The 23,445-nt window shown below is 37.1% G+C and overlaps 1 protein-coding gene across 4 annotated transcripts in view; it reads left to right on the top strand.

Annotated features, from left to right (window-relative positions):
* CCDC15 (coiled-coil domain containing 15) overlaps window positions 1–23,445 on the top strand; it is a 189,265-nt gene that overhangs the window by 16,553 nt on the left and 149,267 nt on the right. For all 4 annotated transcript variants that reach the window (XM_077112559.1, XM_077112556.1, XM_077112558.1 and 1 more), the window contains exon 5: window positions 4,631–4,681. In XM_077112559.1, the coding sequence (XP_076968674.1) occupies window positions 4,631–4,681 (51 nt within the window). The remainder of the gene's footprint in view (window positions 1–4,630; window positions 4,682–23,445) is intronic.

The following is a 23,445-nucleotide window of genomic DNA, read 5'->3' as shown; positions in this document are numbered from 1 at the left end:
GTATTGTTTCAGTTTCTTTAGTTGCTTTTCTGGAGGAGGAACTAAGACCCGTGCGTCTTACTAAGCCACCATCTTCTCCGGAAACTCCCATCTCCATACTTATTATATTTCCACCACTGATCTCCATAACTCAGCCACCAAATGTCCAATCACCACAAACACTTTCCCTCACAGAGACACAATAACTCATGCTAACAACCTCCCAAATTTCTGAAAAAAATGATTTCCCTTGATTTTACATTGAATACAGTCTCCATCATGAAATTTCTCAATCTCCCCTAAGGAGTTCCATCCTCCTAATAAAGACTTTTCTCTCTTATTTCATGTTTTCATGGTTATTCCTAAATTAAATATTTTTTAGCACCTCCAAGCTTGTATTTTACTGAATAATTACAGACCTAGTGTTTCATTCCTACGGAGTCCACTTATATTACTTATAGGATCAATTACAAATTAAAGCACTCATGGACTGAGTTCTTGAGTTCCCCATGTTCATTTTCTCTGTCTTGTTTATCAGTTAGAGTGGTAGTTTGAGGACTTTCCACTTCCATTACATTTATATTGTGAGTTCTCTCATGTATCAGATTATTTACTAAGGTCTTTGCCACATAGATGACATTCATACAGATTCTCTCCTTTGTGAATTTCCTTCTCTTAACTGAAATAGTATGGATGGCTAAAGGTACTACCATGTTGAATACAAATAGTGTCTCTTCAATATGTGAGTTCTCTGCTGTGCTTAAAGATTAAAGCTATAGTTGAGTCTCTTCTATATTCAAAATATATGTAGTGTGAGTTCTCTCATTCTAAGATCAGAATATTGACTGAAAGCTTTCCCACATTGATGATACTCATAGAAGTTTGAATAATTTCATGTTGTCTAAGAATAGAAAAATTAACATTTTCCTGTATAGATTACATTCTTACGGCTTTTGTCCACTGTATGTTCTCTCATGTTGTCTGAGGGCAAAACTTTGAGTGAAAACTTTCCCTCATAAATGACATTCATTTGGTTTCTATCCATTGTGAGTTCTCTCATGTCTTCAAAAATGAGAAAATTGACATAGATACACTCATAGGACTTCTCTCCAGTGTGAGTTCTCTCACGTTTTCTGAGGGCAGAATAATGAATAGAGACATCTATTCTCTCATGGTTCTGAGACCAGAAGTCCAAAATTAGTTTCATTGAGCTAATATCAAGGCTGCACTCTCTTCGGAGGTCCTAGGGGAGCATCTGTTCCTTGCCTCTTCCAGATTCTTTGGCTGCCAGCATTCCTTTTCTCATGGCTGCAGCATTCCAGTCTTTGCTTCCATCTTCACATCACCTCTTTTCTGCATGTACAGTCTTCCTCCGTCTTTCTTTTTTAAGGACACTTGTGAAGACGTAATCCACACCTATTTCCTCACCTCAAAATCTTTGACTTAATCACATCTGTAAAGATCTATTTTCTGTATAAGTTAACACATATAGACTCCGTGGATTAGGAGCTGATATCTTGGGTGATCATTATTGAGCATACCACAGTCTTTATAGCAGATCATTGACAGCTCCTTGGGTTGAAGTTTAGTTATGGAAATAATAGAGAAACAGAATAAAAAAATGTATATTTTAACTACTGGACCAGTTGAAATATTCTGTTTAAGGTATTGTGATCTGTGACTCTAATGGAAGTTAGACTTTGATGGGAAGTGAAGAATGTATCCCTATTTTAAATCTGTTACAATAGGAATTTTGAATCCTTGGTTACATGGTGCGGGGAAATAGCACTTACTATACTTGGCAGTGAATAAAAGCAGACATATTCATGGCTCTGTATATATATATATATATATTTTTGTTGATATATATTCATATTCCATGTAATCCTCCAAAGTGTACAATCAGTGGTTCACAATATCATCAAATAGCTGTGCGTTTATCATGACAATTGACTTTTTTTTTCTTTTTTGTGAGAAATAGCATATATATAAAGCAATAAATTTCAAAGCACATCACAACAGTTAGTTATAGAACAGATTCCAGAGTTTGTTTTGGGCTGCAGTTCCACAATTTTAGGTTTTTACTTCTTGCTGCTCTGAGGTACTGGAGACTAAAAGAAGTACCAATATAATGATTCAGCAATCATACTAGTTTGTTAAACCCTACCTTCTTTGTATAACTCCACCTTCACCTTTGATCTTTCTCCCACTCTTTAGGGGTATTTGGGCTATGCCCATTCTAACTTTTTCATGTTGGAAGGGGCTATTGATAATATGGGATAGGGAGATGAAATTAGTTGATGTTCTGGAAAGGCTAACCTATCTGTATTCCAGGACTTATCTCTTCTAGTGACCCATCTGGAAGTTGTAGGTTTCTGGAAAGTTTCTCTATTACATGGAACCTTTGTAGAACCTTTATTATGTCTTAGGTGTTCTTTAAGATTGGCAGGAATGGTTTTGGTTGGGGTTTGGCAAGCTATGATAGGTAGCAATGTCTAACTGAAGCTTGCATAAGAGTGACCTCCAGAGTAGCCTCTTAAGTCTATTTGAACTCTCTCAGCCACTGATACCTTATTTACTATACTTCTGTTCCCCCTTTTGGTCAGGATGACATTGTTGATCCCACAGTTCTAGGGCCAGGCTCATCCCTGGGAGTCATCTCCCATACCACCAGGGAGACTTTCACCCCTGGAAGTCATGTCCCACATAGTGGGGAGGGCAGCGATTACACTTGCAGTTGGGCTTAGAGAGACAGAGAGAGAGACCACATCTGAGCGAAAAAAGAGGGCCTCCAGAAGTGACTCATAGGCATACCTATAGGTAGGCTAAGCTTCTCCTGTACCTACATGAACTTCACAAGAGCAAGCCTCAAGATCAACGACTTGGCCTATTGATTTGGGGGTCTCTAGTATTTGAGACAATATCAGGGGTTTCCCTGGTGATAAAGCTTAATAGTTCCATATTTTTTCTCCCACCCCTCAAGGTACTTTGCCAATACTTTTTGATTATCTGCTTAATATACTCTGGGATGTATCCAGGCATTATATTAAGCTAAGCAAGATTAAAGGCCTTTGTTTTTATTCTGGGCTCCCTGTGTTTCAGTTGTTTAAATGATCTATCCAGACAGGTTGAGTTAGATTCTGTGCTACAGAAAATTTAGGTCCTGGACAAAATAAATCTCTCTTCCTTCAGTCTCAAAGAGTAGATGAAATTCTAAAATACAGACAGTGTTTTCCTTACCCCTGTGTCCTGAATTACCTTAATCCTGACCTGATCACCTTCATTCTTATCTCTAAATACCAGGTTCTACATATATAAAACAGCCTCTGAAAATCCAGAAATAACAATTATCACTCCAGACTAAATGTGACTGCTATGACAACTTAGAATGTAGGCCCCTGTTTTCTTATGAGTATTTTCTAAATGAGACCATACAATATTTGCTCTTTAGTTTCTGACTTATTTTGCCTCACCAAATGTCCCACTGGAACATTCACAGTGTTGCATGTCTCACGACTTTCGTCCTTTTTGTAGCAGCACAATATTCAATCATATGTATATGCCACATTTGCCAAAATCTGTTTCTCATTCAGTGCATCCTTTGGCCACTTCATTTATTGGCATCATGTGTAATGTCCAAAGTCACCAGTCCATCAACAGTCAATTTTAGATAATTTCATGGTTACCAAGAGAAAGATAACCAATAAACACACCCTGATCAAATAGAAAATCCAAACCTCCCTTAATTCTTGTCCCTCCCCCCATTGTTTGTAATTATATGTTTTTTATAGCCTCTATTGTACATGTATGTCTTTGCACATTGTGAATAACACAGTCTTAACCCCTTTACCATTTTGTAGCTGGCCAAATCTAGAAGTCCTCCTCTTGGTAGAACAAAGAGTAGTGTGTTTCAAGATGATTTCTCTAGCTGGAGGTCTAGACTTTCTAGAAGCAAGGACAACGCAGAGGTGGTATGCTGAAAGGATATTGGGCTGGTAAAGAGAGAGTGTTTTTATCCCTAGTTCACTACTATTAGTAAAAATCATGAAGTGTTTGTTTTCTAAATCTAGAAATCATATCATTTACCTTCAAGGGAGAAGTGATAACGTGAAACTTTGAATGGATGGGTTAAAACTGATTTTGCTCTGTTGGTCATAATTTCACTGAGAAGTACGGGAATATGCGTTTCCTCCACATGATACAATGCTTAGCCTAAAAAATGGTATATAGTTCGTTTCTTTCTTTTCTGTGAGGGAACATTCTGTGCAATTTGGTGGGATGTAAAATAGGCTGTGCTTCTATGAGGAAGAAATTAGAATAGGTTCATACTAAAATTAATAGGTAGAGACTATATGTCTGCTCAATAATTTCCAAATGTATTGACTCAGACTTTTAGGTTCTGATATTTTTATGTACATGTTTAGTATAAAACATGCATTTTCACATAAATGATTTGAGTAGCAGCACTTCAGTCAAGTTATGAAATGCATTCTCTTAGTATTTGCAAATGAAAGTGTCCTTTGCAAGTAATCCTCTTGTTTTAGGTCTGGCATTTTAATAGGGACTGTTTCCTGTTGTAACTCTTAGTACATTTGGTATTAAAACTTTAACCTGTTTTTATTTGCTTTTTTTCTCCCCTTTTCCCTATCAGCTTAGTCAAACCATGAAGCAGGCACGTCATCGGCTGGCATCCTTTAAAACTGTGAGTAAAAACAGGGCATCAGTGTTTCTAGATGATAGAGGGAAAACTTACCACCAAAGAGGTAAATTAATTTCTAATAAATAGTTTTTAAAAGTACAGATAAACATCTATCAGCCTAATTTAGGATTGTAAAATAATATTATAGGTGATATTTGGTTGCTGACCTCCCATATTTTCCTATCTTTACATAATTTTGGCATTACTTTCAAGTTTTGATATGCAGTATCTAGTAAAATGAACCATTAATCTTTTATACTTTATTATTGTTTTGCCACTGTCATTTTTCTTTTGTTTAGATATTTCCCAATTTAGCTTCCTGACTGGTTTATTCTTTTATATTTTCCTTGACATCCTTTTCCTTACATCTTTTTTTTGTACATTTTCCTTAAGTGTCTTAATACAACATTTGTCTTATATGTTTGAGATTTGTTGAATACTAAACTGTAATGCGTCCTCTTAGCTTATAATAAAGAAATTCATAGTTAAATTTTAAAAAACAAGTGGATATAGGTTTGTGTCTATTTATGGTACCCCATCCTAGAGGCATTTAGTATGATTACCTTTTTCTAGCATTGACTTGTTATGACACTCAAGATAAAATTTCTTTTTTACCTAAATATTTTTCTGCAACATGGTTTCTTGACAATTTTCATACCTACATGGATTTGAAAATACTATAGTTTGGAACTTTAGACTTGCTTTAGGATACTGTTAGAATGAGATGATTGAACACTTTTTGTTTTATTTAAATATTTTTATTGAGAAATATCCATGCACATACAGTCTAAACATATTGTACAATCAATGGCTCACAGTATCATCACATAGTTGTGCATTCTTCACCATGATCAATTTTAGAAAATTTGTGTCACTCCAAAAAAGAAATGAAAAAGAACTCACATTCCATACCCAGTACTCCTCCCTCTCATTGACTCACAGTATTTTTTTTCTTAGAAAAGTTCAGTGCAATTTTTTAAATTAATTTTTTAATTTTGTAAAAAAATATAACAACAAACCACCTAAACATTCTTAACTTATGATCATTCTGTCCTACATATATAATCAGTAATTCACAATATCATCACATAGTTGCATATTCATCATCATGATTATTTCTTAGAACATTTACATCAATTCAGAAAAAGAATTAAAAAGACAACAGAAAAAAATTCATACATATCATACTTCTTAGCCATCCCTTTCATTGATCAATAGCATTTCAATCTAAATTTATTTTAACATCTGTTAAAATGTAAAATGTTGCTCCCCCTATTATTTATTTTTATTCCATATATTTTACTCATCTGTTCATAAGGCAAATAAAAGGAGCATCAGACACAAGGTTTTCACAATCACACAGTCACATTGTGAAAGCTATATCATTATGCAATCATCTTCAAGAAACATGGCTACTGGAACATAGCTCTACATTTTCAGGCAGTTCCCTCCAGCCTCTCCATTACCTCTTGACTAACAAAGTGATATCTATTTAATGTGTAAGAATAACCTTCAGGATAACCGCTGAATCTTTTTGGAATCTCTTAGCCATTGACACCTTATTTTGTCTCATTTCACTCTTCCCCCTTTCGGTTGAGAAGATTTCCTCAATCGCTTGATTCTGAGTCTCAGCTCATTCTAGGATTTCTGGCCCATGTTGCCAGGAGGGTCCACATTCCTGGGAGTCATGTCCCACATAGTCTGGGGGAGGGCAGTGAGTTTGCTTGTTGTGTTGGCTGGAGAGAGGGAGGCCACATCTGAGCAACAAAAGAGGTTCTCTTGGGGGTGACTCTTCAGCCTAATTTTAAGTAGGCTTGACCTATCCTTTGTGGGATTAAGTTTCATATGAACAAACCCCAAGATTGAGGGCTCAGTCTATTGCTTTGGTTGTCCCCACTGTTTGTGTGAATATCAAGAATGCCACTTGGGGAAGCTGAATTTTCCCTGGTTCTCACCATTTCCCAGAGGGGACTTTGCAAATACTTTTTTATTCACTGTTCAAATAACTCTGGGATTTATCGGGGCATCACTCTGGACAAACCAACAAAATCTCATGCCCTACTCAAGGTTCCATGTACTTACGGTATTCAATTAAGCTTTCTACATAAGTTATATTAGGAAATGCACTAGTCAAAATAAAAGTTTTGTACCAAATAAACATTTTTTTGCTTTAGTCTTACACATAAGTTAAAGTTTTAAAATATTAATTACTGTCTATTTTCAGCACCCTGCAGTAATGATACTGCTTTTTTCTTCCTCATGCAAAAACATTTTTGAAATTTGTACATTTAGTCACTATCATTATACACTCTAGGCATTCCTAGGTTATACTATCTCAGTCGTTATCATCTTTCTTTCTGATTTCATTTGTGCCCCCAGCCCTCCTCCCTCTATCATTCTGACATTCAGCTTCATTCAGTGTTTTAACATAATTGTATTACAGTTAGGTAGTTCTGTTCTATCCATTTCTGAGTTTTTACAATCAGTCCTGTTGCACATCCTGTTTCCCTTAAGGTCCAATTACCCAATATCTTACCCTATTTCTATCTCCTGGTGGTCTCTGTTACCCATGAAATTCTCCAAGTTTATTTAGTAATGTCAGTTCACATCACTGAGACCATGCAGTATTTGTCCTTTTGTTTCTGGCTAATCTCACTCAGCATAATGTCCTTAAGATCTATCCATGTTGTTGCATACTTCATAACTTTATTCTGTCTTACAGCTGCATAATATTTCATTGTATGTATATACCACAGTTTGTTTAGCCACTCGTCTGTTGATGGACATTTTGGCTGTTTGGCAATTGTAAATAATGCTGCTATAAACATTGGTGTGCAAATGTCCATTTGTGTTCTTGCCCTCATGTCCTCTGAGTAGGGACCTAGCAATGGTATTGCTAAATCATATGGCAATTCTATACTTAGCTTCCTGAGGAACCGCCAAACTGCCTTCCACAGTGGTTGTACCATTTGACATTCCCACCAACAGTGGATAAGCATGCCTCTTTCTCCACAATCTCTCCAGCACTTGTCTTATGTTTTACTGATAATGGCCATTGTGGGTGTGAGATGATATCTCATTATAGCTTTGATTTGCATTTCCTTAATAGCCAGGGAAGCTGAGCATCTTTTCATATGCCTTTTGGCATTCCTATCCTTCTATTCCTATCCTTTAAAGTGTTTTCAACAGGAAAGGATGTTGAATTTTTTCAAATGCCTTTTCTGCATCAATCGAGATGATCATGTGGTTTTTCCTCTTTGATTTGTTGACATAGTGTATTACATTAATTGATTTTCTTATGTTGAACCATCCTTGCATACCTGGGATGAGTCCTACTTGGTCATGGTGTATAATTCTTTTAATGGGTTGCTGGATTTGATTTGCTAGAATTTGCTGAGGATTTTTGCATCTATATTCATTAGAGAGATTGGTCTGTAGTTTTCTGTTTTTATAATGTCTTTGTCTGGCTTTGGTATGAGGGTGATGTTGGTTTTGTAGGATGAATTAGGTAGCTTTCCCTCCTCTTCAATTTTTTAAAGGAGTTTGGGCAGGATTGGTGCTAATTCTTTCTGGAATGTTTGGTAGAATTCACATGTGAAGCCATCTGGTCCTGGACTTTTCTTTTTGGAGAGTTTCTTAATGACTTATTCAGTTTCTTTACTTGTGATTGATTTGTTGAGATCATCTATTTCTTCTCGAGTCAATGTTGGTTTTTCATGCCTTTCTAGAAAATTGTCCATTTCATCTACAGTGTCAAATTTATTAGCATAAAGTTGTTCATAGTAACCTCTCATTATTTCCTTTATTTCTGTGGGGTCAGTGGTTATGTCTCCTCTTCCATTTCTGATTTTATTTGCCTCCTCTCTCTTTTTCTTTTTGTCAATGTTGCTAAGGGTCCATCAGTCTTACTGATTTTCTCTTAGAACCAACTTCTGGTTTTGTTGATTTTCTCAGTTTTCACGTTCTCAATGTCATTTATTTCTGCTCTAATCTTCATTATTTCTTTCATTTTGCTTGCTTTGGGATTAGTTTGCTGTTAATTCTTTAGTTCTTCCAACTGGACAGTTAATTCCTTGATTTTTGCTCTTTGCTGCATTCCATAAATTTTGATATATTGTGTTTTCATTTTCAATTGCCTCGAGATATTTACTGATTTCCCTTGTAATTTCTTCCTTGATCCACTGGTTGTTTAAGAATGTGTTGTTGAGCCTCCACATATTTGTGAATTTTCTGGCACTCTGCCTATTATTGATTTCCAACTTCATTCCTTTATGATTTGAGAAAGTGTTTCATATGATTTCAAACTTTTAAAATTTATTGAGACTTGCTTTGTGACCCAGCGTCTCGCCTATCCTTGAGAATGATCCATGAGCACTTGAGAAAAAGGTGTATTCTGCTGTTGTGGGGTATAATGTTCTATAAATGTGTGTTAAGTCTAGCTCATTTATTGTATTATTCAGATTCTCCATTTCTTTATTGATTTTCTGTCGAGATATTCTGTCCATTGATGGAAGTGTGGAATTGAAGTCTCCAACTATTATGGTAGATGTGTCTGTTTCTCTTTTCAGTTTTTTCCTCATGTATTTTGGAGCATTCTGGCTCGGTGTATAAATATTTATGATTGTTATGTCTTTTTGTTGAATTGTTCCTTTTATTAATACATAATGTCCTTTTTTTGTTTCTTTTACCTGTTTTACATTTGAAGTCTAATTTGCTGAGTATTACTATAGCTACTCCTGCTCTTTTCTTACTGTTATTTGCATGAAATATCTTTTTCCAACCTTTCGCTTTCAACCTATGTTTATCCCTGGGTCTAAGATGTGTTTCCTGTAGACAGCATATAGATGGGTCCTGTTTTTCAATACATTCCTCCAGTCTCTGTCTTTTGATTGAGTGTTTAATCCATTAACATTTAGTGTTATTACTGTATGAGTGGTACTTTCTTCTACCATTTTGCCTTTTGAATTTTATATGTCATATCTAATTTTTCTTCTTTTTACCTTTACTGATAGCCTTCATTTCTATACTCTTCTCCACACTTCTCCTGTCTTTTGTATCTGTCTCTAGTGCTCCCTTTAGTATTTCTTGCAGAGATGGTCTCTTGGTCACAAATTCTCTCAGTGATTTTTTTTTCTGAAAATATTTAAATTTCTCCCTCATTTTTGAAGGAGAATTTTGCTGGATATAGAATTCTTGGTTGGCGGTTTTTCTCTTTTAGTTATTTAAATATGTCACGCCACTCTCTTCTTGCCTTCATGGTTTCTGCTGAGAAATCTATGCATAGTCTTATTGGGCTTCCCTTGTATGTGATGGATTGCTTTTCTCTTGCTGCTTTCAAGATTCTCTGTTTCTCTTTGACATCTGACATTCTGATTAGTAAGTGTCTTGGAGTATGTCTATTTGGATCTATTCTGTTTGGGGTATGGTGCACTTCTTGGATCTGTAATTTTAAGTCATAATTTTAGACATAAGAGTTAGGAAATTTTCAGTGATAAATTTCCCCATTAGTTTTTCTCTTCCTTTTCCCTTCTCTTGTCCTTCTGGGACACCCACAACATGTATATTCATGTGCTTCATGTTGTCATTCAATTCCCTGAGTCCCTGCTCATATTTTTCCATTCTTTTTCCTATATTTTCTTTTGCTTGTTGGATTTCAGATGTTCCATCCTCCAGTTCACTAATCCTATCTCCTGCCTCTTGAAATCTGACATTGTAGGTTTCCATTGTTTTCATCTCTTCTATTATGCCTTTCATTCCCATAAGTTCTGTGATTTGTTTTTTCAGACCTTTGATTTATTCTTTTTGTTCATTCCTTGCCTTCTTTATATCCTCCCTCAATTCATTGATTTGATTTTTGATGAGGTTTTCTATGTCTATTCGAACATTCTGAATTAATTGTTTCAACACCTGTATCTCATTTGAATTGTTGGTTTGTTCCTTTGAGTGTGCCATATCTTCAGTTTTCCTAGTGTGACTCCTTATTTTTTGCTGGCATCTAGGCATGTAATTACCTTAATTAGTTTATTCTGGAGATTGTTTCCACTTCTTTTATCTAGGGTTTTCTTGCCGGATGACTTTGTTGTCTGTCTGCCCTTTGACATTCAGTTCAGCTTATTTTGGACCACTAGCTTAGTTTTTGTTTAACAGAGAAGAATTTTTCAGTTCTTGTTTTCTTGTTTCTTGCCCTGCCTGTATGGTGCCACCTCTCCCACCTCCCCCACCCCCCCCACCCCACCATCCTCAAAAAGGTCTGCTTAGGTATTATAGACCCCAGCCAGATTTTCCCAAACCAAACTAGCCTCCTGTCAAGAGGAAAGGGTCACCTGCATCAGTTTTCCCTGAGGGTGGACCCAGCAGACTGAAAGTCTGTCCTGTGAAGTCTCTGGACACTATGTTTTTCCTGTCTTGCCCAATATGTGGCACTTGTCTGCCTCCGGGTCCCACCAGCATAAGGTGATGCAGTACCTTTAACTTTGGCAGACTTTCCCTGCTGGGGGTGTGGTGGAGACAGAGGAGAGGTTGTAGACTGGCTTTAATCGCTTCAAATTTCTAAACCCTGAGGTTTGAATTCCTTGAGGGAGGGAATCCACCTGAGCTGGGCCCCACCCCTCCCCTGGGGAAGGCACAGGCTCCAGACAAGCTCTCAAACAAGCTTGTTTCTGCCTATGCCTGAGGCAGTTGCAGCCTGAGAACCCCTGCCACTTGCTGTATCCAAAGGCAGTCAGTCAAGCCTTTGTAGAAACATAGCCACAAAAAAAAGAAAGAGAAAAATTCATCTCATAGCAGCACCCCCGTTCCTCAAGTTTGCCAATCAAGAGCATAAATTGGTATGTTTCTTTGTGTACCTTCAGATCCTATGTACCCCTCCTTTCCTTGAGGGCCCAGACCCTTTCAAGTATTATGTGCTATCTGATCCAGAAAACCTGTTTCTTTTTTTCCTTTTTTGTTTTTCTGTCAGCCCTGCCCCCTTGGTGCCGGGGCAAAAATTGGCAACCTCTGCTTTGACCAGCTGAGCTGAGGGCCTATTTTTAGTAGTCAGAATTTGTGAATTAATTCCACAATTGAAGCTTAGTTGTGCTCAGCCTCTGCTGTTGGTAAAGTCCCTTTTCTTTCCCCTCGGCGAAGCAGCCTGTGGGGGAGGGGCGCCAGATGCCGCGGCTTAGGGAACTCACGGTTCTGGGGGTCTCGCAGCCGGTCCAGCTGGTCCAGACTGGGGTATGCTGTGTATCTGGTCACTGATGTGGCCCCAGCAGTTGTTCTCTACTGTTCCTGGCTATTTAATAGCTGTTCTGTAGGACAAACTAAATCCCACACCTCACTAAGCTGCCATCTGGCACTCTCTGTCCGACCCACAGACTTTAATCTACCCAAATTTTATCCTTTATCTCCCCGTATTATTTATTTATTTTCATTCTTGTTTCTCTTTTACTCATCTCTCCATACCCTGGATAAAAGCATCAGACACAAGGTTTTCACAATCACATAGTCCCACTGTAAAAGCTGTATAGGTACACAGTCTTCTTCAAGAGTTGAGGCTACTAAAACACAGTTCAGCAGTTTCAAGTACTTCCCTCTAACCACTCCAACACACCATAAACTAAAAAGGGACATCTATATAATGCGTAAGACTAATCTCCAGGATAACCTTTCAACTCTGTTTGAAATCTCTCAGCCACTGAGACTTTGTATCATTTTTCTCATCCCCCTTTTGTTGGAGAAGGCTTTCTCATTCCTATGATACCAGGTCCCAGCTCATCCCCTGGTGTCAGGTTGCATGTTGCCAGGGAGATATACACTCCTGGGAGTCTTGTATCATGTAGAGGGGAGGGCAGTGGGTTCACCTGCCAAGTTGGCTTAAAGAGAGAGTCCACATCTGGGCAACAAAGAGGTTCTCAGGAGGTGACTCTTAGGCATGATTATCAGTAGGCTTAACCTCTCCTTTGAAAAAATAAACTTCATAGGGGTGAGCCCCAAAATCGATGACTATTGAATTGGTTGTCCACACTGCTTGTGCAAATATCAGGAATTCCGCAGATGGGGAAGTTAAATATTTCCTCCTTTCTCCCCAGTCCCTCAAGGAGACTTTGCAAATACTTTTTTATTCTCTGCCCAAATTACTCTGGGATATTTTAAGGCATTACACTAACCTGTACAAACCAACAAGGTTTCACACCCTCTTCAAGATTCCATGTAATTGTGGTGTTCAAGTAAACTGACATTCAAGTTAAATTAGCTAATGTGCTACCCAAAATATAAATTTTGCACCAAATAAACATTTCTCCCTTTGGTCTTACACAGAGGTTGAAGTCTGAAAATATGGGCCATATCTTCCTTTGCCCAGTATTCTCATTTAACGTAATCCTATCCATATCAATTTCATTTATATCTCTAGACGAAGTCTTACCACTTTTTCAGCTTTTTAAACAGTTGCTAAATGGGATGCTCTAATTCTGAGTCTCAGGTGTCACATAAAAACCCAAAGTTTCAGGGAACAGCCAGGTTATATGTAAGTAGCTCAATATCTCAGAATTTAGAAATATCAGTTACAGCTTCTAAATATATGTGACTGCTGTAAGAGCTTACAATCTAGGAACCTTTACAATAGGCCCCAACCTGATAACCTATGCTCTCAAATTCAATTCTCTTGAGTTTGTATGTAAAGTTAATCCATATGAATGCGGCATGATATTTGTCTTTTTGTTTTTGACATTTTATTCAACAAGCATCCTTAAGGTTCATTCACCTAGTTACATGCCTCACAACTTCATTCCTTCTTGGAGCCATTGATCAGTCTGTTGTATATATACAACACAGTTCCGCCTTTAATTCCTCAGTTGTTGACCCTTAGGCCACCTCCATCCAGTGTGATCACTAACAGTGCCGTCATAAACACCAGTGTGCAAATGTCCATTTGTGTCCCACTGTCAGTTCCTCCAGGTATATACCTAGCAATAGGGTTGCAGGATCATGTGGCAACCCCACCCCTAGCCTCCTGTGGAACTACCACACTGCCCTCCAGAGGGACTGCATCTCTTAGCTTCCCTAGCAACAGTGAATAGATACATCTCTTTCCCCACATTTTCTCTAATACTTGTTTCTCTTCAGTTATACATCATATAATCCAACCTAAGTAAATAGATAGGCCCTTGCCACCATAATCTATATGAAGACATTTCCTTTTCTTCCACATAGAATCCGTACCCCTCCCCCATGTCCCCCTGCTTGTTGACATTTAATTTTGGCATAATGCTTTTGTTACATTCAGTGGACTCATATTACAATGTTACTGCCGACTATAGATCCTAGCTTACATTGATTGTATTTTTTCCTGTATACCATCCATTTTCAACACGTTACAATGTTGACATTCATTTGTTCTCCTTTACGCAAAAGTGTTTCTATAGTTGTATATTTAATCACATTGTCCACTCTTGGCATTCCTATGTTATACCATCTCAGTCTTATACTCTGTCTTTCCTTCTGGTTTCATATGTGCCCCCAGCTCTTTTCCCCCCAAGTATGCTCCATTCAGCTTCATTCAGTGTTCTTACATTATTGTGCTACCATCCGATAGTATTGTGCTATACATTTCTGAATTTTTATGATCAGTTCAGTTGCACAATCTATATTCCTTCAGTACCAAAAGTTCAATCTTGACCCTCTATTTCCTGATAACCTATGTTCTTTAACTCTAAAAGCTCACTCATTAAAATTAGTTCATATTAGTGAGACCAGTCAGTATTTGTCCTTTTGTTTCTGGCTAATTTCATTCAGGATAATGTCCTCAAGGTTCATCCATGATGTGATGTGCTTCATGACTACATTTCATCTTACAACTGTGTAGTATTCCACTGTGTGTATATATATATATATATATATATATATATATATATATATATATACCACAGCTTGTTTAGTCCCTCATCCATTGATGTACATGGGGCTGTTTCCATCTCTTGACAGTTGTAAATAATGCTGCTATAAACATTGGTGTGCAAATATCTGTTTGTATCCTTACCTTCAGTTCCTCTGAATATATCCATAGTAATGAGATTGCTGGATTATATAACAATTCTATATTTAGCTTCCTGAGGAACTGCCAAACTGCCTTACAGAGCAGTTGTACCATTTTACATTCCTACCAACAGTGAATAAGTGTGCCTCTTTCTTCACATCCTCTCCACTACTTGTCATTTTCTTTTTTTTTTTCTTTTTATAATGGCCATTCTAATGGGTATGAGATGATATCTTATTGTGGTTTTGATTTGCATTTCCCTAAAAGCCAGTGAAGTTGAACATTTATTCATGTACCATTAGCCATTTTTATTCCCTCTTCTGAAAAGTGCCTGTTCATGTCTTTTGCCCATTTTTTAATTGAGTTGTTTGTCTTTTGTTGTTGATTTGAAGAATTTCGTTATATGTCCTGAATACTAAACCCTTGTCTAATATTTGGTTTCCAAATATTGTCTCCCATTACATAGGCTGCCTCTTTTATTTTCCTGATAAGTTCTTTGATGCACAAAGGTATTTAATTTTGAGGAGATCCCATATGTCTTTTTCTTTTTTCAGTGTTTGTGCTTTGGGTGTAAGGTCTAGGAAACTACCTCCTATTACAAGATTTATAAGATACTTCCATATATTTTCTTCTAACAGTTTTATAGTCTGAACTCTAATGTTTAGGTCTTGGACCATTTTGAGTTAATTTTTATATAAGGTGTGAGATACGGATCCCTTTCATTTTTTGCATATAGATATCCTGTTCTCCAAACACAATTTATTGAAGAGGCTACTCTTTCCCAGGAGAGTTGTCTTCACCACCTTATCAAACATCAAATGTCTGTAGATGAGAGAGTCTATTTCTGAATACTCTATTCTATTCCATTGGTCAGTATATCTATCTTTATTCCACTACCCTGTGGGTTTTTTTTTTGTTGTTGTTGTTTTTGCATGGACATGCACTGGGAATCAAACCCAGGTCTCCGGCATGACAGGTGAGAACTCTGCCTGCTGAGCCACCTTGGCCTGCCCCAGTACCATGCTGTTTTGACCACTGTAGCTCCATAATATGCTTGAAGGTCAGGTAGTATGAGACTTCTAACTTCATTTTTCTTTCTCAGCATATTTTTAGCTCTTCAGGGCACCCTGCCCTTCCAAATAAATTTGGTTATTGGTTTTTCTATTTTTGCAAAGTAAGTTTTTTGGATTTTAATTGCTCTTGCATTAAATCTATAAATCAGTTTGGGTAAAATTGACATCTTTACTATTTTTAGTCTTCTGATCCATGAACATGGTATGCCCTTCCATTTATTTAGGTTTTCCATGATTTCTTTTAGCAATTTCTTGTAGTTTCCTGTGTGTTGGTCTTTTGTATCTTTAGTTAAATTTATCCTAAATATTTTATTCTTTTGGTTGCAGTTGTAAATGAAATTCTTTTCTTGATTTCCTCCTCAGATTGTTCATCACTAGTATATAGAAACACTACTAATTTTTGGGTGTTGAACTTGTGCCCTGCCACTTTACTGTACTCATTTATTATCTCTAGTAACTTTGTTATAGATTTTTCAGGATTTTTGACAGTTAGTATCCTATCATTTGCTAACAGTGAGTTTTACTTCATTTTTTCCAGTTTGGATGCATTTTGTTTCTTTTTCTTGTCCAATTGCTCTGGCTAGAACTTCCTGCACGGTGTTGAAGAATAATGGTGACAGTGAGCATCCTTGTCTTGCTCCTGATTTTAGAGGGAAAACCTTCAGTCTTTCCTCATTGAGGATAATGTTAGCTATAGATTTTTCTTATATTTTCTTTGTCATGTTGAGGAAGTTCTCTTCTATCCCAATCCTTTGAAGTGTTTTCATCAAGAGAAGATGCAGAATTTTGTCAAATGCCTTTTTGACATCAATCAATTGATGCCTATTCTGCATCAGTCGAGATGATCATGTGGTTTTTCTGCTTTGTCTATGGTATTTTACATTAATTGATTTTCATGTGTTGAACCAGCCTTGCATACCTGTAATAAGTACCACTTGGTCATGGTGAATAATTCTTTTAATGTGTTGCTGGATTCGATTTGCAAGTATTTTGTTGAGGATTTTTGCATCCAAATTCATTAAAGAGCTTGGTCTGTAATTTTTTCTTATAGTATCTTTGTCTGGCTTTGGTATTAGGGTGATGTTGGGGGCTTCATAGAATGAGTTCGGTAGCTTTCCCTCCTCTTTAGTTTTTTTGAACAGTTTGAGCAGGATTGGTACTAATTCTTCTTTGAATGCTTGGTGAAATTCATATGTGAAGCCATCTGGTCTTAGACCTTTCCTTTTTTGGAGCTCCTTGGTGACTGATTCAATCTCTTGTGATTGGTTTGTTGAGGTCATCTGTTTCTTCTCAGTCAGCGTTGGTTGTTCATGGCTTTCTAGGAAGTTGCTCATTTCATCTATGTTGTTTAGTTTGTAAGCATATTGTTGCTCATAGAATCCTCTCATTAACACTTTTATTTTTGTGATTTTATTTATTTACATCCTCTCTCTCTTATTTTGGTCTGCTTAGCTAAGTTTCCATTGATTTTATTGATTTTTTTCAAAGAACCAACTTCTTGTTTTGTTGATTTTCTCAATTATTTTCACATTTTCAATTTCATTTATTTCTGCTCTGATCATCATAATTTCTTTCCTTTTGTTTGCTTTGGGGTTAGTTTGTTGTTCTTTCTCTAGTTCGTCCAAGTGAACAGTTAATTCCTTGACATTTGCTCTTTCTTCTTTTTTACTATAGGCATTTAAGACAATAAATTCCCCTCTTAGCACTGCCTTTACTGCATCCCATAAAGTTTGATATGATATGTTTTCATTTTCCTCAAGATACTTATGGATTTCTCTTGTAATATCTCCTTTGACCCATTGGTTGTGTAAGAGTGTGTTGTTTAGTCTCCATATACTTGTGAATTTTCTGGCCCTCTGCCTGTTACTGATTTCCACATTCATTTATTTATGATCCAAGAAAGTTTTAAATATAGTTTTGATCTTCTTAAATGTACTGAGACTTGCCTTGTGACCCAACATATGGTCTACCCATGGTAGTGATCTGTGAGCACTTGAGAAAAATGTGTATCCTGCTGTTGTGGGGTATAAAGTTCTGTAAATGTCTCTTAAGTCTGGTTCATTTATTGTATTATTCATAATCTCTGTTTCCTGATTCGTCCTCCATCTGAATGTTATATCCGTTGATGGGAGTGGGGAATTGAAGTCTCCAACTTCTTGGAGTCTATTTCTCCCTTCAGAGTTGTCAGTGTTTGCCTTATGTATTTTGGAGCACATTGGCTCAGTGCATAAATATTTATGATTGTTATGTCTTGATGAATTATCCTTTTATTAACATATACTGTCCTTCTTTGTCTCTTTTGTTTTACATTTGCAGTCTAATTTGTCAGATATTAGTATAGCTACCCTGCTTTTTTCTGGTTGTTGTTTGAATGAAATATCTTTTCCCAACCTTTCACTTCCAAACTATTTTTGTCCTTGGGTCTATAGTGAGTCTCCTGTAGTCAGTATATAGATGGGTCCTGTTTTTAAATCCATTCTACCAGTCTGTGTCTTTAGATGGGGGAATTTAATCCATTAAAATTTAATGTTATTACTATAGAGAGAGTACTTCTACCATTTTGTCTTTTGGATTTTATATGTCACATCTAATATTTTTGCTCTTTTTACCTTTACTGATAGTCTTCATTTGTACACTTTTCTCCCGACATCTCCCTCCTGCCTTTTTCTATCTGCCTGTAGTGCTCCCTTTAGTATTTCTTGTAGAGTGGTCTCTTAGTCATAAATTCCCTCAGTGATTGTTTGTCAAAGATATTTTAATCTCCCCATCAGTTTTGAAGGACCGGTTTGCTGGGTTTAGAATTCTTGGTTGGCAGTTTTTCTATTTCAGAATCTTAAATATATCATATCACTGCCTTCTTGCCTCCATGTTTTCTGCTGAAAAAATCTACACATGGTCTTATCAAACTTCCCTTTCTATATGATGGATCACTTTTCTGCTGCTGCTTTCAAAATTCTCTGTTTTTGACATTTGACAATCTGATTAGTAAGTGGCTTGGAGTAAGTCTATTTGAATCTATTCTTTATGGGGTATGCTGTCTTTCTTGGATCTGTAATTTTATGTCTCTCACAAGAGATGTGAAATTTTCAGTGATTATTTCTCAGTCAGCTTTTCTCTTCCTTTTCCCTCCTCTTCTCCTTCTGGGACACCCACAACCCATATATTTGTGCACTTCATGTTGTTATTCAATTCCTTGAGACTATGCTCATAGTTTTCTGTTATTTTCCCTGTGTGTCAGATTTCAGATATCCAGTCCTCTAGTTCACTAAACCTTTCTTCAGCCTCTTCATATCTGTTCCCTTTTTCCCCCCATCTCTTCTATTGTGCCTTTCATTTCCATAACTTCTGCAATTTATTTTTAAAACTTTCGAGTTCTTCTTTATGTTCTCCCTGTGTCTTCCTTATATCCTCCCTCAACTCATTGATTTCATTTTTGATGAGATTGTACATGGCTGTTAGAACATCCTGAATTAGTTGTTTTGACTCCTGTATCTCATTTGAAGTGTGATTTGTTCTTTTGACTGGGCCATGTCTTCAATTTTCCTAGTAGGACTCATTACTTTTTTTTTTTTTTTTTTTTTTTTTTTAAGAGAGAGGGAGGAAGGGAAGGAAAGACAGAGAGAAGGAAGGAAGGATGGAAGGAAGGAAGAAAGGGAAACATCTTTAAACATTTTCTTGTTTTATTATATTTTGTTTGTTTTGTTTGTTTTTTTACATGGGCTGGGGCCGGGAATCGAACCGAGGTCCTCCGGCATGGCAGGCAAGCACTCTTGCCCGCTGAGCCACCGCGGCCCGCCCAGGACTCATTACTTTTTGCTGGTGCCTAGGCAGTTATTTCCTTAATTAGTTAATTCTGGAGGTTGTGTTCACTCACTTATCCATGGAGTCTTCTTGCTGGATGGCTTTATTCTCTATTTGCTCTTTGATATTCAGTTCAACTTATTCTCTTTCTCTAGTATAGTTTCTGTTTAACTGATCAGAATTTTTCAGTTCTTATTTTTATGATTCTTGTCCTGTGTATATGGGGCCTTTTTTTTTTTTTTTTTTTGAGGAGGGTCTCCTCAGGTATTATCTGACCCCAGTCAGATTTTCCCAGACCAGACAGTCCCACATTTCAGGAGAAAGTAGCTAGCATCAGTTTTCTCTGAGGGTGAGACCCAGCACATTGTCAGACTTTTCTATGAAGTCTCTAGACTGTGCTTTTCCTATCCTGCCCAGCATGTGGCACTTGTTTGCCCATGGCTACCCCCAGCTTAAAGTGATGCAGTGCCTTTAATTTCAGTAGATTCTCCCTGCCAGGTGTGGTTGAAACAGAGCATAGGTAGTAGTAGGTAGACTTTGATGGCTTCTGTTTTCCAGCCCTTGGGACCTGAATTCCTTGAAGGAAGGCCTCCTTCTTCTTGAGCTGGGCCTCACTCTCATTTTCTTGGGGAAAATACTCTTTAGGTATTTAACCCCTTTCACCTGACTATTTACTCTGTCTCTCATACAAACCTTAATTCCCCTCTAGCCTGGAGCAGTGCTGCAGCCTGAGAGTGCTTGCAGTTTTACCTAATGAGCATTTAAGAGGTGGGAAAAAAAAAAAAGCAAAAAAGCCTTTTCAGAGCAGGATCCAGCTTCTCGGGTTTGCCAATCAAGAGCTTGAGTTGTATATGGCTATATGTATCTCCAGGCACTATACGCCACCTTTTTCTTGGGGTCTAGCCCTTTCCCAGCATGTTGTGCTGTCCAACTGAAAAAGCCTCTATTTTTCTTTTTTAATTTATTTTTTCCCTGTTGGTTCCATCCTCTCTCTGGTGTGGCAAAAACTCTAGTTGCTTTAGTGCTTATTCCAGGTTTATCTTTTCTGGGGGCCTGTATTCAGTAGTCAGAATTTGCTAATTAATTCTGCAATTGGAGCTTGGTTGAGCAAAGCCCTGCTACTAGTAAAGTCTGTTTCCTTTCCCCTCAGGGAATCAGCCCACTCTGTCAGTGGGGGAGGGGCACTGGCCTCCACCTTGGGAGACTTACAGTTCTGTGTGGGATCTCACCTGTTCCACTTGGTCCAGACTGGTGTATGCTGTGTGTCTGGTCACTGATGTGCCCCCAGCAGTTGTTCTGTATCATTCCTGGCTATTTACTAGCTGCTCTGGAGGGTGAACTAAATTCCAAATCTCACTATGCTGCTGTCTTGCTACCTTCTTCAATTGGATGCTTTTTAATAAGCCCGAAAAAAAAAAGTTATCAGATTTTGCAGATTGATAATTTATCTTGTATGAAACATGCTCAAACCTTTCAATTGGTGGTGTTCATAGGTCTGACTGAAATAGTAATCTCATAGAAGGGAGGATTATGTCTGAGATCACATTTTTTTTTTATTAATTAAAAAAAATTAACTAACACAACATTTAGAAATCATTCCATTCTACATATGCAATCAGTAATTCTTAATATCATCACATAGATGTATGATCATCATTTCTTAGTACATATGCATCGATTTAGAAAAAGAAATAGCAAGACAGCCAGAAAAAGAAATAAAATGATAATATAGGGAAAAAATAAAAATAAAAATAAAAATAAAAAATACAAAAATATATAAGAAAAAAAAACAACTGTAGCTCAGAAGCAGCTTCATTCAGTGTTTTAACATAATTACATTACAATTAGGTAGTATTGTGCTGTCCATTTTTGAGTTTTTGTATCTAGTCCTATTGCACAGTCTGTATCCCATCAGCTCCAATTACCCATTATCTTACCCTGTTTCTAACTCCTGCTGAACTCTGTTACCAATGACATATTCCAAGTTTATTCTCGAGTGTCGATTCACATCATTGGTACCATACAGTATTTGTCTTTTAGTTTTTGGCTAGACTCACTCAGCATAATGTTCTCTAGGTCCATCCATGTTATTACATGCTTCATAAGTTTATCCTGCCTTAAAGCTGCATAATATTCCATCGTATGTATATACCACAGTTTGTTTAGCCACTCGTCTGTTGATGGAATCTTGGCTGTTTCCTTCTCTTTGCAATTGTAAATAACGCTGCTATAAACATTGGTGTGCAAATGTCCGTTTGAGTTTTTGCCCTTAATTCCTTTGAGTAGATTCCCAGCAATGGTATTGCTGGGTCATATGGCAATTCTATATTCAGCTTTTTGAGGAACCGCCAAACTGCCTTCCACAGTGGTTGCACCATTTGACATTCCCACCAACAGTGGATAAGTGTGCCTCTTTCTCCACATCCTCTCGAGCACTTGTCATTTTCTGTTTTGTTGATAATGGCCATTCTGGTGGGTGTGAGATGATATCTCATTGTGGTTTTGATTTGCATTTCTCTAATGGCCAGGGACATTGAGCATCTCTTCATGTGCCTTTTGGCCATTTGTATTTCCTCCTCTGAGAGGTGTCTATTCAAGTCTTTTTCCCATTTTGTAATTGGGTTGGCTGTCTTTTTGTTGTTCAGTTGAACAATCTCATTATAAATTCTGGATACTAGACCTTTATCTGATATGTCGTTTCCAAATATTGATTCCCATTGTGTAGGCTGTCTTTCTACTTTCTTGATGAAGTTCTTTGATGCACAAAAGTGTTTAATTTTGAGGAGTTCCCATTTATTTATTTCCTTCTTCAGTGCTCTTGCTTTAGGTTTAAGGTCCATAAAACTGCCTCCAATTGTAAGATTCATAAGATATCTCCCAACATTTTCCTCTAACTGTTTTATGGTCTTAGACCTAATGTTTAGATCTTTGATCCATTTTGAGATAACTTTTGTATAGGGTGTGAGAGATGGGTCTTCTTTCATTCTTTTGCATATGGATATCCAGTTCTCTAGGCACCATTTATTGAAGAGACTGCTCTGTCCCAGGTGAGTTGGCTTGACTGCCTTATCAAAGATCAAATGTCCATAGATGAGAGGGTCTATATCTGAGCACTCTATTCGATTCCATTGGTCGATATATCTATCTTTATGCCAATACCATGCTGTTTTGACCACTGTGGCTTCATAATATGCCTTAAAGTCAGGCAGCGCGAGACCTCCAGCTTCGTTTTTTTTCCTCAAGATGTTTTTAGCAATTCGGGGCACCCTGCCCTTCCAGATAAATTTGCTTATTGGTTTTTCTATTTCTGAAAAATAAGTTGTTGGGATTTTGATTGGTATTGCATTGAATCTGTAAATCAATTTAGGTAGGATTGACATCTTAACTATATTTAGTCTTCCAATCCATGAACACGGTATGCCCTTCCATCTATTTAGGTCTTCTGTGATTTCTTTTAGCAGTTTTTTGTAGTTTTCTTTATATAGGTTTTTTGTCTCTTTAGTTAAATTTATTCCTAGGTATTTTATTCTTTTAGTTGCAATTGTAAATGGGATTCGTTTCTTGATTTCCCCCTCCGCTTGTTCATTACTAGTGTATAGAAATGCTACAGATTTTTGAATGTTGATCTTGTAACCTGCTACTTTGCTGTCCTCATTTATTAGCTCTAGTAGTTTTGTTGTGGATTTTTCCGGGTTTTCGACGTATAGTATCATATCGTCTGCAAACAGTGATAGTTTTACTTCTTCCTTTCCTATTTTGATGCCTTGTATTTCTTTTTCTTGTCTAATTGCTCTGGCTAGAACCTCCAACACAATGTTGAATAATAGTGGTGATAGTGGACATCCTTGTCTTGTTCCTGATCTTAGGGGGAAAGTTTT

This window comes from Tamandua tetradactyla, chromosome 8 (genome assembly GCF_023851605.1).
Source record: "Tamandua tetradactyla isolate mTamTet1 chromosome 8, mTamTet1.pri, whole genome shotgun sequence".
NCBI classification, from domain to species: Eukaryota; Metazoa; Chordata; class Mammalia; order Pilosa; family Myrmecophagidae; genus Tamandua; species Tamandua tetradactyla.
The sequence above is the reverse complement of the archived record's forward strand: the minus strand, read 5'-3'. Positions and strand labels throughout refer to the sequence as shown.